At 28.9% G+C, this 18,009-nt stretch overlaps 2 protein-coding genes across 7 annotated transcripts in view; one reads left to right on the top strand and one right to left on the bottom strand.

Moving 5' to 3' along the window:
• LOC105202329 (carcinine transporter) overlaps window positions 1–18,009 on the top strand; it is a 59,751-nt gene that overhangs the window by 5,710 nt on the left and 36,032 nt on the right. The gene's annotated exons all lie outside the window — the stretch shown is intronic.
• LOC105202328 (glutathione S-transferase) lies at window positions 9,114–16,571 on the bottom strand. 6 transcript variants are annotated; one of them, XM_026132670.2, is made up of 6 exons: window positions 15,828–16,570; window positions 14,883–14,988; window positions 12,576–12,743; window positions 12,061–12,228; window positions 11,452–11,594; window positions 9,114–10,629 (listed from the first exon to the last, which is right to left on the bottom strand). In XM_026132670.2, the coding sequence occupies exons 3-6, from the start codon at window positions 12,718–12,720 to the stop codon at window positions 10,462–10,464; spliced, it is 624 nt and encodes a 207-aa protein (XP_025988455.2). In that variant the 5' UTR covers window positions 12,721–12,743; window positions 14,883–14,988; window positions 15,828–16,570; the 3' UTR covers window positions 9,114–10,461. The 6 variants fall into 6 exon arrangements, with proteins under 6 accessions (XP_025988455.2, XP_025988454.2, XP_025988457.2 ...); XM_026132669.2 differs by having other exon boundaries at window positions 14,747–14,988; window positions 15,828–16,568; XM_026132672.2 differs by lacking the exons at window positions 14,883–14,988; window positions 15,828–16,570 and adding exons at window positions 13,295–13,323; window positions 13,402–13,890.

The raw sequence follows: 18,009 nt of genomic DNA on the forward strand, positions 1-18,009 counted from the left end.
GCTGAGAAAACAATTTTGTCGATATCATCAATTCTTGGTACGAGAAAAGAGAACAACAAAAATTGAATGTTTTATTTTGTGTTTATTTGAAATATTTTCGACTATAATTCGCTTACTGACATACATTTTACTTAATATACATATATATAAAATTTTTAAAACACACCTATAGTATTAAATAGTTTATTTATATTGTGGTTCAAAAAAGGTGAAGATTGAAAATAATTTTGCGACGTCCAGTCAAATCCATTCGTAAAACTATATGTTTTTGACAAATATACAATCTACTTATTGTTAGTAAGATTTATCTTTCATTTTAATCGAACATACATTTATTAAGCCCACTTAAAAATCTTAGAAAATGTTTTAAGAGATTTTAAGAGCTATAAATTATAACTCCACGTGGTATTTTTTTTCTGTATTTTTAACTCCGTACTTTTAGCTCTTTCCTTTTAACTTTGGATTAGACTTCATAAAAAGTCTAATTCAATCCAAGCCTTTGCTGAAAAAATCACATCTTATGAATCCAATTGTCTTTAGTAGAGGAGAAGAGGGTAATATGGCCCATTTTCATTTTATTGAATCATTTTGTTTATAATTAATATTTTCTATTGAAACTTGAACGATTACATTCGTCAAAATGTTGTTTGACAGATTCTAGGCTCAAAATAATGAGATATTTATTATTTAGGACGTGATTTATAAAAATCTAATGCTCTGCATAATTGGTGGCAGAAAAAAGTGGTTGTAATATGGCTATCTATAAGAATAATTTAAAAAAGTTAGTTTAGTTTAGAAGAAACACAGTATCTTGTTACAAAATTATGTATTTTTAATTTTCCATTGTTTAGAATTTTTCTAATATAGAATTTTCTTGCGTTCAGTAACTTTAAAAATACCATTAGAAATTTAGTTAGAAATGTCATTTTATCCCTGTTTAACATTAAACAACAATCATAAAATAATGTTTTTAATGTTTCTAAACACCGCTCTCTAGAATGACGATCGATTTATTGAAGAAATATTTCAATATAAAAATTTTGCTTAAAAAGCCATATTAATAAAATTCCATGTTATTCTTTTAACTTTGTATAACTCAAAATGTGTATAGCTGAATAAAAAGGTAAATAATAAAAAAAACACTCAAGTGTATGTATATTCGTGTGATAATACACTCAAGTTTAAGAATAATGAGAAAGAATATGAGTAATTAAAAGTTAAAGGTGAACCTTGAAAAAGTTTAGAAGTGCTCAAAAGTAAAAATGCCTTATAACAATTGTCACTTATTATGTATTGTCATATTAATATCACTAAAAAACGGCGGGGTACTAAATGAATAACACCATAAGCAATTGTTAGAATACGTCATCTAATAACGGAGATAATAGGGGTAACCATATTGTCGACAGTAGCCATAATACCCTCTTCTCCTCTATCTATTTCCTCCTTCTCTTGGAAAGTGTTAAATTATTGACGTATACTATCTTTGACGTATACTATCTTTCTGACGTCAGTTGTTATGTTACATGAATCATTACAATGATCATTGTACTATTTCCTCAAAGGATTTCAAATTGTTAAAACAATCGAATAGAGTAAGGAAAAGCCCTTAAGAGACTCTTTTTATTTTAATAACTTTGGAAAAAGGAAGAGGGATATTAAATTAAACTATCTTTTCAAAATCATTAAAATAGAGATTCAATCTTTTGTATTTTACTTAATATTTTATTTAAGATTGTTTCATAATATTTATATAGAGGAGAAGAGGGTATTATGGCTACTGTCGACAATATGGTTATCCCTATTATCTCCGTTATTAGATGACGTATTCTAACAATTGCTTATGGAGTTATTCATTTAGTAGCCTGCCGTTTTTTAGTGATGTTAATATGACAATACATAATAAGTGACAATTGTTATAAGGCATTTTTACTTTTGATCATTTTTAAACTTTTTCAAGGTTCACTTTTAACCTTTAATTACTTATACTTTCTCATTATTCTTAAACTTGAGTGTATTATCACACGAATGTACATACACTTGAGTGTTTTTTTTATTATTTACCTTTTTATTCAGCTATACACATTTTGAGTTATACAAAGTTAAAACAATAACATGGAATTTCATTAATATGGTTTTTTAAGCGAAATTTTTATATTGAAATATTTCTTCGATAAATCGATCGTCATTCTAGAGAGGTGTTTAGAAACATTAAAAACATTATTTTATGCTTGTTGTTTAATGTTAAACAAGGATAAAATGATATTTCTAACTAAATTTCTAATGGTATTTTTAAAGTTACTGAACGCAAGAAAATTCTATATTAGGAAAATTTTAAACAACGGAAAATTAAAAGTACATAATTTTATAATAAGATACTGTGTTTCTTTTAAACTAAACTAACTTTTTTTAATTATTCTTATAGATAGCCATATTACAACCACTTTTACAACCACTCTGCCACCGATTATCAGAGCATTAGATTTTTATAAATCACGTTCTAAATAATAAATATCTCATTACTTTGAGCCTAAAATCTGTCAAACAACACTTTGATGAATGTAATCGTTCAAGTTTCAATAGAAAATATTAATTATAAACAAAATGATTTAATAAAATGAAAATGGGTGACATATTACCCTCTTCTCCTCTATTAATTTAATATTTATAACAATCATAATCATATTTCTATTAAACAATAAAAATTATGAATAAATTAATATTACTTGAGTGCTTAATTAATTATTTATCAGAGAAAATGTTTTCTGATTAATTGATTAACCAGTAATCAAAAAAAGTTTTTACTTAATTAATTAATCAAGAACAAAAGTTCGTATTACTTTATTCATCAGTAACCAAAATTTACAAAAATTTTAATTACTTAATTAACCAAGTAATCAAAACCAAAAGTTTTTAATTATTTTATTAATTAATAATCAAAATAGAAAATATTTTAATTACTCAATTAATCGAATAATTAAGAACAAAAAAATTTAATTACTTTAATAATCAATAATAAAAATAAAAAAATTCAAATTGAACAAGAATGTTTTCTACGGTCGCAGCTAGGTCTTCGTGCTTGTATTGTTTGTGTGATTTTATATACTTTCCTCAAGTTCAATGAACTGCGCGCCGAGTTTTCGCAATAATTTCTTTACAGTTTTTTTCAGGGGGGAAAAGGGTTAATATTTAATAATACATGATATTACTTAATTTTGTTTAATTTAGAATTGTGTTATGACTGAAAATTAATTCGGCGCGCAGTTCATTGAACTTGAGGAAAATATATAAAATCACACAAACAATATGAGCACGAAGACTTAGCTGCGACCGTAGAAGGCATTCTTATTCTTGTTCAATTTGTATTGATACAGCAACAGTCAAAATATCTCTCTCTATTACTTGAAAATAAAAAATTTAATTACTCAATTAATCAACTAATCAAGAACAAAAATTTTGAATTACTTTATTAATCAATATTCAAAATATACAATTTTTTGTTGTTTAATTATTTTTAGCAAACAATTAAGCAACAAAAATTACAGTTACTTATTTTAGAATTTTTGATTATTAAATAATCACGGTGGACAATTTTTCTGATTCCTTAATGAATTATCGATTTCACATACTCATCATTTATTCTATCATTAAATCGGCATTTTTTAAATTTAATACTTTGTTATCTTCAACTTTAATTGACAGAATGTTTAGTTTTGCCGCAACTGCAATGATAGAAACAATCACCGAATCCTGAGAAATATTTTTTTACATAGAGAGAGTAATAAAATAATTGAAAAATTTTTATGTCTGATTACTGATTAATCAAGTAACTAAAAATTTGTTTAATTTTGATTGATGAATTCCTGCTGTTAAAATGTATAATGTTAAAAAAATATAATATTTAAAAAATTGTAGAAATTTGAAACTATAACTTCTTAAAAAGTACATATAAATCAATAAAATTATAAATTATTAAATTGCTCATCAATTTAATATGTTAGATTCCGGTTTCATATAATGGATTATGTTTTAAAAACCGACAAAATATTTAGCGCGCAGTTCGCATAAGTTGGAGATTGTATAATAATAATAAAATTATTATATACACACAAACGTTCAATGTTGATTCGTATTAGCGTTATATTTCTTATTTAATTTTTCCAAGACTAATTCTTTTCAATTTATTTAAAAAATTAAAGGTTGCAAATAAAAGAGTATGAGATCAAAAGTAAAAGCAGTGAAAATTGTAAAAACGAAAACGGTACAAAAAATAATAATACATATTAATTGTATAATACATTAATATTAAATTGTGATAAAGAGGAAATATGTTAAATATACAATTTATGTTCTTTACACAAATTGTAATTATGCTAGGAGATCAAAAATACGCAAGGAACCATTAAACGCTATCGGCTTATGATACCGAATAATCTCGACATTTGCGACTCAAGGAAAAAAATTAATTTAGCGGCACATCAACAGGAAATGTACATTAAACAAAAAAATAAATTAACCGTCAAAAGAAATCACAAACTGGTATCTTTTGTTATGTGAACGACACAATATTGCAATATATTGCATTATTAAAGTTTAAGTCGCACGAAACTTATGAATCATATTAATCACGTCTTTTGTTTTGTACACATTGTACGTAGTAAAATATCACGATTGATACTTGGAAACTTCCAGATTTATTGTTATAGGATAACATATAAGCTGTATTATTAATAATTGCAAGTATATTGTATTTTATAACAAAAATCTTAAAAAGATGAAAAAGCTATGCCAATTATTAAAACGCGTTAAAAAAGTATGTGACAAAAGTTAACACATCTAAAAACTTATATTATTGACTTTTCTTACCGCTCGCTTATTATAAAAAAAAGAGAATATTTTAACAAAGTACTTTTTATTAAAAAAAACGCAATTTCTGGGTATAGAGTATACATTTAAGCAGGAGGAGCGATATGAGGAAGGCCTCCCCTTATATTGCAAAATATATATGCGTGGGTGGGAGAGGGGCGGAGCCACTCCAAAAAAACATAATTTTACCCAAGATGTGAAACACAATGTGAATACAAAGATGTACACATCCGATGAACGAGATCAAAAGGTTTCTGCGCAGTAGCCCGCCTACGTCACATTCGTGCAACTTCAGTTACGTCCGGAACATTTTAGTCAGATAAAATATGTCTAGACCCTTGGGAATAAACAGCTTGATATTGTCTGGATGATTCATGGTTGCATGCAACATTTCCACACAATACACTTCATTCGAGGAACATCGCATAGGTATCGGAATATTTTATGACGTCATATGTAACGATGTCCATGTGATGTGGATGGAATGATGTCTCTTGGATGGAAATATTACAGATGCTATGTGGGTTCGTGAACATTCTGCGTGTTCTCTCGCAGGTGGTTTTTGTTTATATTAAAATTTTGGCTGCAATGAGTAATTGTGTAGTGAAAGGGTGCAAAAATAATTGTAGAAAAATGAAAAAAATTAAAGAAGTACGTTACATTACTTAAGATTATTATTATTATCAAAAGGGGAAGTCCTCATTGCTGTAGATCTGCCTGTGGCACTCAGACTGTAGTCCATTGTGCCTTCCCCTAGTCATACTTAAAGGAATTAAAAATTTGTAAGTATATGCGAGATGTCTGGGATCGAACTCGCGATAACTAACGAGTCTGACGCTCTACATACACTGAAAAAAAAATTAAATTTTAATAAATATTTGTTTGTATATTTACAAGAAGATATTTACTTGCAGTACGTAATTATTTAGTCAATTAAAGAAAACTGATAATTAAATTTAATTAGTTGTCCTTTTACTAAATATATATATTTATATTTAGTTAATATTTTCTTGCAAATATACAAACAAATATTTATTGAAATTTAATAATTTTTTTTTCAGTGTACAAAGCTACATGATAACCTATACATTGCATCAACACTGTATTAATTATATTAATGCTACTAATTTGTACACTTTATTAAAAAAAATAAAAAATAATATCAACTTTCCAAAGATGGGCAGCACTTGTAATTAAATTACATATTAATTATTATTTACTTTTGAATTTATAATTAAATAGCGTTTAGTTACCAATTTTATTTTCCAAATATTTAAGACATTTTATTGCTAATTACTGATCAAGTATGTTTCGAATTTAAAGCGTAATAATGATATAGTCAGACTGCAATTCTCAATGATTGTCAGGTTATCACGTCAGCTTGTGTATCCGTTATTATAATGTATGCGAGTGTGTGAAATGTCTAAAACCCAAATAAGATAAGACCCAAAGACTAAGCGCTTGAATAGAAGAATTGATCTTCTGACCCGACTTTTAAATCTCCAACAATGTAATAATAGAATGTATGTATACAAATGATACGTTACTAATTTAGATAACATTTTTAATGAGACTTAATACACTGATACACACATGACAATTCACGTTAAACATAACAGCTAACATTAATGGCAAAAAGTGTAATAATTTAAAAAAATTAAGTGTAGTTTCTGACACTCTAGTTTATCTTATAATAATGTTTTAAGACCGAAAATTTATTCAGCGCGCAGTTCGATGAACTTAAAAAAGATATATAAAAGTCACACAGGAAATAAATATTAAAACGAAGGGGGAATTCACAACCCAAAATTTTGTACACCAATGCCGATTTTTGGCATTGCTGTAAAACACTGCCGACATTTTTGTACACTGCCGACAATGCTTATTGTTAGTCAATGCCTACAATGCCGTCAATCCTATATTAAAATTAAGGCAATGCCATGCAATTATGAACACTACCGCGTGCCCATTATCATACGCCAATGCCTGCACAAGAATTCTAAAGCTTTCCCGAAGTATTCAAAAATTTTTGTGCTCAACCCCATGATCGAAAAACCGACTCTGAAGTGAGCTCACCACTCCCCAACCACTGACGACAATGCCGTCAATATTATAGATCACTGCTTACTTTTTTCGGCAGTCCACTGCCGAAATTTTGTACACCAATGCCGGCTGTGAATTTCCCTCGATTAAAACGAAGATTCAGACCGAATAAAGTTTGTACTTTAATTAGTTGTATTTTTACATGTCTATATTATTAATAAATGTTCTGTTATTAATACATTTTTTATGTGACAATGCATACACTTTTAAATATACTTGACGTATATATATTTCCTTTTTTTTAAAAAAAAGTTTTTTTAAGAATAGATATCTACTATATAATCGAGTGATTTTAAATCTATATAATTTCTGGGATCTACTTGAATGATTTTTTCTTAAGTTTACAATTATATTATATAAGTACATTTGCAGCATTCAAAGTTGCATCAAAACACATGTGTTTAACATCGCATTTATGATACAGAAGACACTGCGTATCTTCGTAAGAATACAAGCACAGTATTTTCTCTGATAGATTACTGTAAAGGAATCGAACACGTTCAAATTAGTGTTGGGCAAAGCGCTATTCGCGCTAAAACTTATCCGTTAATCCGGCTTTGCATTTAGTTTTCGTCCACAGTCTTCATTTATGAAAGTCGCCGGCAAGACTTATTCGTATCTTAATGATATATTCGCTTTGCGAGAAATGATAATAAAATTGACGTCGATTCCATTATCATTTCTCACTGGGCCGAAAATATTTGCCAATATTGTTCATCGGGTGAACGTATTGCTTCTAGGTTGATTGAAATGCTTCGGTAACTTCCTATTGTTGAGTTCTTACTTGCATGTTATGAATTTCTTATGCTCATTATAACAAGATTGTCTAATAAAGTATTTTATTCATCAGAATTGTAAAGAAATTAGTCAGCACAAGAAGTTGCTATTTCTTTCTTTTATTTTGATAAAGGCATTATTCATCACATTATCATTCAACGAATTTAAAGTTATTTTTACTGTATTATCAGTTAGATTCGTATTATCAGTTCAAATATTTGCTATTTTTGTGATTTGACTAATCGAATATTTAGACTGCATTCGAAAACATCACCCGAGTGGCCTACGTATCATTTTATTTCTGTCGTTCACTAATTAATAAACAAAGATAAAATCATATAATTGTTTGTATTTAGATGACATTTATCAATTTTTGAAGAAGTCAAACTTTAATAAATAAAAAAGAACGTATTGGGTTGAGATCAAGGTTATTGAGATAATCAGAAAAAACACGGATATCGTGAGTGATTAATCAATCCTTTATAAGAACTGATGCATGTTTTGGATCATTATTGTATTGAAAAATCCGTTTTGTACGTATGGTTTTTTTTGTCGTAAAGTAATATTGTTTTTTTAAATATATTTTTATATTGAATTTTATTCTTTGTACTTTCGATTTATATCAATAAACCAGCAGTTCTCTACACCATAACGTTACCACACCATCGATGTTTGGTAACGAACATCGTTTCTAACATTTCATGGACGGCGTACATGTCTTTTGCTATCACTTTCAAATAATATGAATGTAATATAGTTGTCTCCACCAACGAAGAATCACCAACTCATTATCTATGTGACGTTATTTATTAATTGCACAAGGTCGTACAATTCTGTATCGATTTGAAAATTCAATCCTAACTTTTCTCTTTATAAATATCATCTCCGAAATGAGACGTTATTATTATGTAATTCTTTATCGAGTATTAAAATATTGTTTCAATTAAAATCATAATTAAATTTTAAGCGTTGCTGGGTAATCACAGACATTTGAGTCGTATCTCCTCGGATATAATTTCTAATAAAAAAAAAAACATTTTTATGATCCTTTAACTTCAATTTCTTCTTGGGATCAGTTATTTATGATAATTTTTTTAATAGTTATGATTTTTTTAAAAATTACCCTGCATTTCCTGTGACTTTGTTTACACATTTGCCAACATTTAATCATCAATTGTTATTGCCATTTTGCTTTTTAAACGAATACTAGAAGATTGAAGCTAAGTGTAAATGAAATCCTAAGAATACTGTGTGAATATTTTTATAATATTTCACAGATATTAAAATAATACATCAAGAATATTATGTAAAATAGACATATAACATTAATAGAATATTTTTACGATATTGAAAAATATTAAATAATATTTTTAAAATATTACAATCAATTTAATTTTAATTTTTAATAATATTCCTATAATATTCTAGGAATAATGTGTACTTATAAAGTTATCTTACATTATATTTGTTATCTCAACATACATATTAGGTATATTTATATTACATCATTTGTTATCTCACTTAGCAGTAATCTTAACATTATATATGTGTCATTATCATTTAAAACGTTAAATACCATATTAAGCATTACCGATCAATTGGGCCCTTTCTTATGATAATGACACATATATGCATAATGTTACATTTTAAGATTTTTAAAGAAAGAAAATAGATATATACATTCATACATATTTCTCTCTTAAAAATCTTGTTTGATAACTATAATTGACTATGTTATCGTACCACAAGTACGTTTTTAACCGCCAATAAACGCATTCTTATCATTTTCTTCGTAACATCTATTAAAAGGACTACTATAATCACTTTGCTGCCCTTTACTAACGACAAGATATGTATCCCGAAAATTCCCTATACGTTTTGGATGTTTTTACATTTAATTTCGAAATCTGTATTATATCTTTTCGTTAAAACGAGGCAGTAAAAGTAATAGTAGACTTTTTAATAGGCTACGATAGAGGTAATAAAAGTACACAAAGTTCTCTGAATTTAAAATTATAAGTACTTATAAATTTGTATTACGTCTGGTGGACTCAATAATTTCTTTTTTAAAAAAAATCAATAAAAATATAATCAATATATTCTTATGATTGCAAGGTCTCAATATATTTAAATCATGAAATGACCTATATACACATATCCGCATGTATCTAGAATAGAAGAAGAATTATAGAACTGTAGAATTAAAGAATCATCTGGGATTCTCTTATTTATTTTGTTAATTAAAATGGACGTTTTTTTTCCGGTTCCTTCTTCTCTCTATTCCAAATATTGTTACATTTATGCAAGTGCCTAAAGAAATAAGAAATCATCGCCTCAGACGTAACACTAATAAAACAGTTTTAAGGTGTCAATGTGTTTAATTGATAGGTTATTAATTAGATTGATATTCCAGTGAGAAATAAGAAATCGTGAAACAATATCGAAATCCAATATTGATTTGAAAAGACAGGCTTTGATTTGAGAAATTTTCGACATTGAAAACGGTTCGATTTTAAGGAATTTTTGACATTAAAAGTAATTAAACAAACAATTTTCGAAACCACAAATTCGACAGAGATTATGAAACTTGGAAAGCAGCATCTGCAGAAATACAGTGACCCGGCGAGAAATGACTATCGAATCGACATACACTGAGATGATATAATTTTGATAATAACCTAAGATATTAAATATTTTCTATTTTTTTTTTATATTTCAAGATTCCGAATGAGGTCGCTGAGACAACCACTTAGCGATCGTTGAAATTTCATGCACCCGTTTCTTCAAACCGCGTAACGCTGGATAATTCTCCAAGGCAGTCGCGCCAAAAATGTTCTCAAAATTCTCCAACGCCACCGCGAACACGAAGTCTGCCCACGTGGTCTGTAAAGTAACGAGTAAACTATCATCAAAATAGAAATTTTTTATAATTAAAAGTTCTGGATATTTAAAACTCGACATTAGTGTGTTTGGCTTTAACGAGAGCATCGAACAATACGGCAAATAAAATTTTAGTTTATCTTTATTTTGTATTTCTGTACACACACATAATCTAATTTATTTTCATTTATACTTACAAGAAGAACCCTACAAGTATTTATCGAGTTTTCAATGCCAAGTTTTTTATGATTTTTAAAGCTGATGATAATATACGTTTATCAACAAGCGGCTTTGTTTTTGGATTGTAAATTTTTGAAAATCCGAAAAATTAGACTATTGCTCCATTTTTCACTCCAACTCTTGTTTAATACTATTGGAATTTTACGGTTTTTATAAATTTACTATAATACTTAGCTAAAATATCGACACAGCAATCACTGCAAAAGATTGATCTACGAGAAACATTGCTACTCTTTATGCATTAATTGTTATTACAAAAATTCGTATATTGCGATATCAATATTCAAGTTGTTTGAAAGAAATAACAAACACAACAGAATACATATTAAAGAAAAAACAACTTGCCGAAGCTTGATGCCGCAAATTCCGATTTTTCGGACTGATTGTCCAATTTTTCAGATTTTTAAAAATTCATACCTTGAAAGCAAAGCCACATGTTGAAAAACGCCGAGACACCTGTGCTTTCTTTGTCTCAAGAATTATCAAATAATTGACATCGTAAATTCGATGAACAGTTCTGGAGTTCTCTTTGTTAATTAAATCAACCCGTGTAAAGACAAAATTATTGCTGGAAATTTTCTTTACCGTAGAACCGACCGCGTAACCATTGTTCTTGGCAACAGTTTGCTCGAATTTACTCAGGTAAAACGGTATTATGTCCTTCACAAGTTTTGCCTTCTTTTCCTCCTTCTTAATATCATCCTCCTCTATGCGACAAAGAAACATGGCTGGAAAGCATATCGTGCGCGAATTAGTCAAAATGACACGATATTGAAGCGTGTGTCATTACGACCCATAAATACAAGAAGATATCTCTATTTCTCAATAGATCACGCGTGTCTTTTCGAGAAGAGCGAAAAGCGGAACTACTTTCGCTACCCGTCACGAAACCATCGTTCTTGCTCTCTCGGAGAGCATCTTTGGCGTACCGTTTTCGATGATCTTTTACAATCTCCCGTACTCGGGAGCCTGGAAGTATCATCGATCGCAGTTATCGGAGAGATGACGGAACTTTATTAAATCGCATGGCGAGAGTGACTTAAATTTTCCGATGGCGATCCTTCGAAAAAAGAAAAAGGGAGATCGCAATTCGAGGCAGTTTTAAAGCCGAAAAGAAATATCAATTCGGTAGCGAGATTAGAGAAAGAAAGTCGTAAACAGCTTTGTGAAACCCTGGATATACGCAACACTTACATTGTTTTAAGTCTCCCAAAGTGTCAACTAGTAAGTCGCACAGCATCGATTCCCATTCATCCTTGCCCGCGAGATTGTACTTGCGGGCCAGGTAACGAGCCACGGCGTTGCTTTGCGCTATTAGCTTGCCGTCTATCTCCAGAACCGGAAGTTTCCCATAAGGCATTGCTAAGAACAAGAGAAAGCAATCAACGAATTATGCTTAAGAATGTTTTGGCTATACATACAGTACGAACTAAAAATGATCAATATTAAAGAACTGACGGTTCTTAGGCTTATTCTTTTTTTTCCTAATCAACGACAAAACATTTTGATCGCGAATACCTGAATTTTGATCCTGATATCATGTGTTGCGTATTTTTTATTCGTGACAACGCGAATTTATTTAATTTTTAATTAAAATTAAAATTAAATTAAAATCAAATCTCTTGCTTAAATAAAGTTTAATTAGGATTTAAAGTGCAACAAATTTATTTTGTGGCAGATATTACTTTACTTTGATTTCTGACACTTACATTTCTTAAGCCTAGGCCAGCTTTCGTCCGAGATCCTCTCGTCGATATAGTCGATGCCCGCATAGGCGAATATGTAGCGAATATGCTCAGCACGACCTCGTGCGTTAAAATAAATTAATTTGTACTTTGGCTGCTCGCCAGCCATCTTCTTTTATCGTGATCTGAAAACTTTTGAAGGTACAGGTCAGAGAAGTTACTAGTTTCATTTCAGGCTAATTACTACCGTTAAATTACTTTTAAGACAACAAGTAAAAATGATATTGGTATGATCAGGCAGAGAGATAACGAAGTTCGTAAAATATTTTTATTAATGCTCATTCAGCGTTTTGATCCAGGATGGGTAAACAAATGTTCAATATATTGCAAAAATCTTACGTATTACTCCAAATTAAACATCTGACAGTAATCCGTGCAAATTTTAAATAAATGGGTTTAGAATTGTAAAAGTTATCGTGTATAGTCGTGAGCTAAAAGGTAGCAACACATTTTTTTTTTATGGTAGATGGTTTGATGCTTAATTGGTTGGATCCACAGGTAAGAACCAATGACGTTCGCCGTTTAATGAGCAAGTCTACATTTCAAAAACAATCGAAGAAAATGTGTTGCGACCTTTTAGCTCATGACTATACATCGATTTTGAAAACTTTGTTTTAAAAAAACAGTATTAAAAGTTTTTAATACTGATTTTTTGTTCATAAGATTATAAATCAGAATTGTACCTTTAGTCTGCAATGCCTACGCCATACAACTATACAAATGATACAATAACACTTATAGTTATCTGCCAAAATCTTTATTTATTTATTTAAGCAGAGTTCCGTTTTACCTGCAGAGCTCTGCTGCGTGGCGCCATTCGGAGCAGACTTTGTCAGCATAGAGTTCCTCAAGTAACCTGAGGAATTCTAACTCAGCGGCGCGATAAGACAATGCAAGATACTGGCTCTAACGGGATTATGCAATTGAGATACCGATTTGAAATTATTAAAATTATTCTTAAGAACGCAAACTATACATTTAAGCAACAAAATTTTAATTTTTCAAATTGTGGCGTTCTCTTTTTAAGATCGTTATCTTACTTCCTCCCTTTTTTCTAATACTTCTTGAAAATACTGATTTCGAAGAAATTATGCGCCTTAAAAAGTCTGTTCGAGTACCGCCAAGTGTTCTTTTTAAATGCAAACAGCTTAGGAAAGATCAGAGTTGTGACAGTTAATAACTTTTTAAATTAAATTAAGCTAAAAAGTTGCATGAACAGTAAACTAACTCAGTTATAAGTTATGTTAAAATTAAATTAAATTATTAAATAAGTTAAATATTAAAAGCTAATTTTTAATATCATTTATATTAAATTCGAATGTCTCCCGTAATTTCTTAAATTAAACTCTACATAAACAATTATGAATCATTAAATAAATTTTATATTTTAGTTGCAAATTAAGTTCTATGAAATAACAACATAAAATATTATTTTTTATAGGAACATATTTTTTTTTATAGGTATTAATAAATTTTTAAATTAAGAAAAAAGTTAATAAATTAAAGTTGATACATTAAAAAAAAAATTAGTTTTAGTTATAAATTAACTCATCTAAAATTAACTAAAATAAATTAAAAGTTATAAGCTTGAAACTTCATTATTTAATAATAGGAAGAGTGAAAGGCCGATAAAAAAGGTGTAGGTGTTTAATTAAATTTTATTTCCGTTTAATCATTAAATGAACTGACGATGTTTTAAATTACTTAGTCTTCTTCAACAGTATTAATAACTTTATGAATAAATAAACCGGAACGCGTACATTCAAATGAATATAAATATTTAAATCAAAAGATATAACAGTTGTGTCAAAGTCATAAAAAGGATTATATCACAACTTAATAACATGTCAATAAAAAAAAGTTATAAAAATTTGAAGTCTGCGGAGTTCGAATGATAAATGCTGAATTGTTAATCATGTTAATGTATAAAATGAGATTGTATTATTAATTCTTCTAGCCCATAAGAATAGTTTGAATCCGTTAATAAAAAAAAGTCAATAAATTGTCTAATGTGTTCAAATAATGATGTACATACAATAAATGTTTGTCTGTAAAAGAAAAATATCCTAATATATAAAATGAGTTTCATAAATTGAAAATTAAAATATGATGCAAAAAAGTTTTTTATAACTCACTGTGATCTCAATAAGTGACGTGTGCTCGATTGGTATATTAACAAGTGTCGCAACTGATGATGTGTTTGAGTGATCGTTTAAGATAAATCTCATCGTTTATATATTAAAATTATTGGTAAATATTTATATTTCCCACCATCTATTTTTGTCCTTCGCAAGTCTATCAAGAATAATAAAATACACTTCGTCCACCAGCTCAGTATCCTTATTTAAATTAAGCTCGTTAAAATTGCTCTCTGATCCTGGGAAAAAAAAGTTCGTATCTAATTGTATACAATTATATCATATTATTAATGAAATATTTATATATTATTAATTACATACAATTATATCAAGATATTTATAACTCCATATCAAATTATGCAAAATTATTTTGAATATCTTGTTGCACATTTAATCATATTATATTTATAAATTGAATACGTCTTTCTTAGAATGTAAAAATAATATTCGTTATTTTATATTTGCATTTTATTTTATATTATATTTGTTTATATTATATTTGCAATTTTTGTGTTAAATTTTTTATCTTATTGTTAGTATATTCCATAAAATCTATTAATGAAATGACTTGCGATAATTTGGAAACACTGTGTGCGTGCATACATGCAAATAAATGTATATAATACATTTGAACAAATGGCGCGCTTTCTAATACAGATAAAATAATTGTTGATAAAATAATTAATTAGTAACATTGTTATTTAATAAAATTTATAATAATAACGTTTATTTACAAATTTTTACATAATGCTATGATACAGCCAGGAAAAAAGCTAGGAAAATTGAATTTACATCAGATACATATGTACAGCCTTGGCCAAAATTATAAGGCACCTATACCTTTTTTACTTGTCTGAAATTTTTTATCTATATTATTTTAAATTGATTACTGGTATTATATATAAATGTAAAGAGTTCTTAAAATAAAGAATAATTTACATTTCTGTTTAAATCCTTCCAGTTAAAAGTATTTTTAAAAAATATATAGTACCTTATAATTTTGGCCACGTGCTGTATATATTTATATGTACATATAAAATAATTAATTAATTTATAATACGCATATATATAAACTCACCCTATATCCCGAGCCCCTTAATTCAAGATTGTCGTTTTCTCAGTTAAGATTGAACTCTTTTCTTCCGGTCAATCTTCCGGTGAAGATTTACACCAATTCACCATTAAAGCGAACACCGCGACGATCAAGTACGAAGTCTCACTACATCGTCACTACTCTGCTTCGTGCTTGAGCACCACCGCGAGTTTTATAGGTACGGACGAGCATGATGCGCAATCTCAGAAAATTTATACCACTCGCCAGATTCTCCACCCCCTGGGTGCGTTCAGATTCCCCACCCAAGTATCATTTTACCCTTATTGTATCCTGAATGTTAGATAAAGATAAAATGATACCTGAGAACACTACAGGGTAGGAGAACGCACCCTTTGCGAATTGTACGGGGGTGGCCCGAAAGGTCAACTAGCCTTGAATTACCAACTTAAATGACTAATTTGTTTTGACGGTGGGAATTTCTCTCGCACGATTTGTTCGGTCAGAAAAAAAATATCGGCGAATCGAAGTTCGACGATCCTTGTCTATGGGCGTACCCAAGGTAGGCAGGGAAAGGTACTTGCCTCTCCCTCTCTTTTAAATTTTCTCAAGGAGAAAGGATTAAATTATGAAAATAATTTTTACAACGAAGTCACATATGTATAACACTGAATGCAGAAACATTACATGAAACATTGAAATATTGTAATATTGCATTGAAGCTTTGAAATGTTTTTGGAATGTTGTTGCAAGCTTGCGGCAACATTGAAATGTCCGCTCTTAGAAACATTACGATGTGAAATTACACTTTGAATTTAATAAACTGAAAATGTGAAAAGCATCCAAGAGAGATAAGAAAAAAACTCGTAATTGTATAAGTTTATAATCTTTTTGCATTTGAATCTCGAAAAAGATTGTGAATTTACACAACCGTAAAAACTTCTTTTTTTTATTTGTCTTAAATATCTTTATATATTGTGAAAGTTTATCCATAAAATCTGAGAAATCTTGTATAATATTAGAAAATTATTATTAAATTTTTATACCCGAATGGAAACTATTACATAATGTTCTGTTGCGATTTTATTTTATTTGTTGACACGTACACTGTAAAAAAATTTACATATAATAGATGTAAAAATTACACGATTAGTTCCGTAAATATAACAAAATTATATAATTTTATAGAAATTATATAATTCCACAAAAAATATGTAAATTTGCTTTTATTGAGTAAATGTATCTTATTTTATACGGAAAATTAGGTGTGTAACAGGATATTTAAATGTAATTATCTAAATTTTTGCAACATTACATAATAATATTCCATATATCGCTACGAAATATAATACGATTAACGTTCACTGTGCATGCGTGAAAACTCTGCCCACCTAGCATCACTATGTACGGATGTAGTAAGTAGTAATTTTATTGTTTACAACATGTATGATAGAGAGACAATATTTGAATGTATAATATGTAATACATATGCAAAACGCATTGACCTTATCATTTCTATAACTTTCCATACATGTTGAAAATTTATTTCTGCAATCTGCTTAGTTACAAATTACAAAATTAATCTTATTCTTATTTATTGCAAATTCACAAACGCGTGGAAATTTTCAAATACTTAGTAACTTTACATCTGTTATAGTGGGTAATTTTGAGAAAATTTTTTTACAGTGTATAAAGCAATAATATTAAGAGTATTAATATATAGGCTTTGAGTAAAAAGATATATCCACAGGGATAAATGCCTTCTACGAAGTTGCACGCATATTGGAGCATGCTCCACGCATATTTTAATACATGTAACTATATCTGGAGATCTTTTATTTTTTATATTTTTACAGCATTGTTGGAATATTTTGACAAAAAATCGATATTGTATGTGAATTGTATGTCTCTGTAATGTTTCATTGCAACTTTCAATGTTGCAATGTTTCTGAAATGTCATTGGAAGCTTCGATGCTGTATGGGGTTGAACGCTTTTTGGGGGCGGACAGATAAATCAGACTTTTGAGGTGGTCACGCAGATTTCGATCCCCCTCATTCAACGAAACTTTCTAATCAAACGCGCTGGTGAAATTGCGACATAATGTAGCGCGAATAGTATCGAAGAATTCGCAAATTGGATCTCGCCAGAGATACGTTGTAACTTTCTATTTGAGCGCGCACGCCGAAGAAAATGAACACGTTGCCGTAA

The sequence above is a fragment of the Solenopsis invicta genome, chromosome 5 (assembly GCF_016802725.1).
Source record: "Solenopsis invicta isolate M01_SB chromosome 5, UNIL_Sinv_3.0, whole genome shotgun sequence".
Lineage (NCBI taxonomy): Eukaryota > Metazoa > Arthropoda > Insecta > Hymenoptera > Formicidae > Solenopsis > Solenopsis invicta.

Bases quoted from the DNA above. Each gene is read 5' to 3' on its own strand.
- LOC105202328 (XM_039449097.1), bottom strand. From the start codon at position 12,720: ATGGCTGGCGAGCAGCCAAAGTACAAATTAATTTATTTTAACGCACGA. The intron at 12,229-12,575 runs GTAAGTGTCAGA...TCTTGTTCTTAG, and splicing joins CTGGCCTAGGCTTAAGAAAT to CAATGCCTTATGGGAAACTT. The intron at 11,595-12,060 runs GTAAGTGTTGCG...TATGCTTTCCAG, and splicing joins TTTGGGAGACTTAAAACAAT to CCATGTTTCTTTGTCGCATA.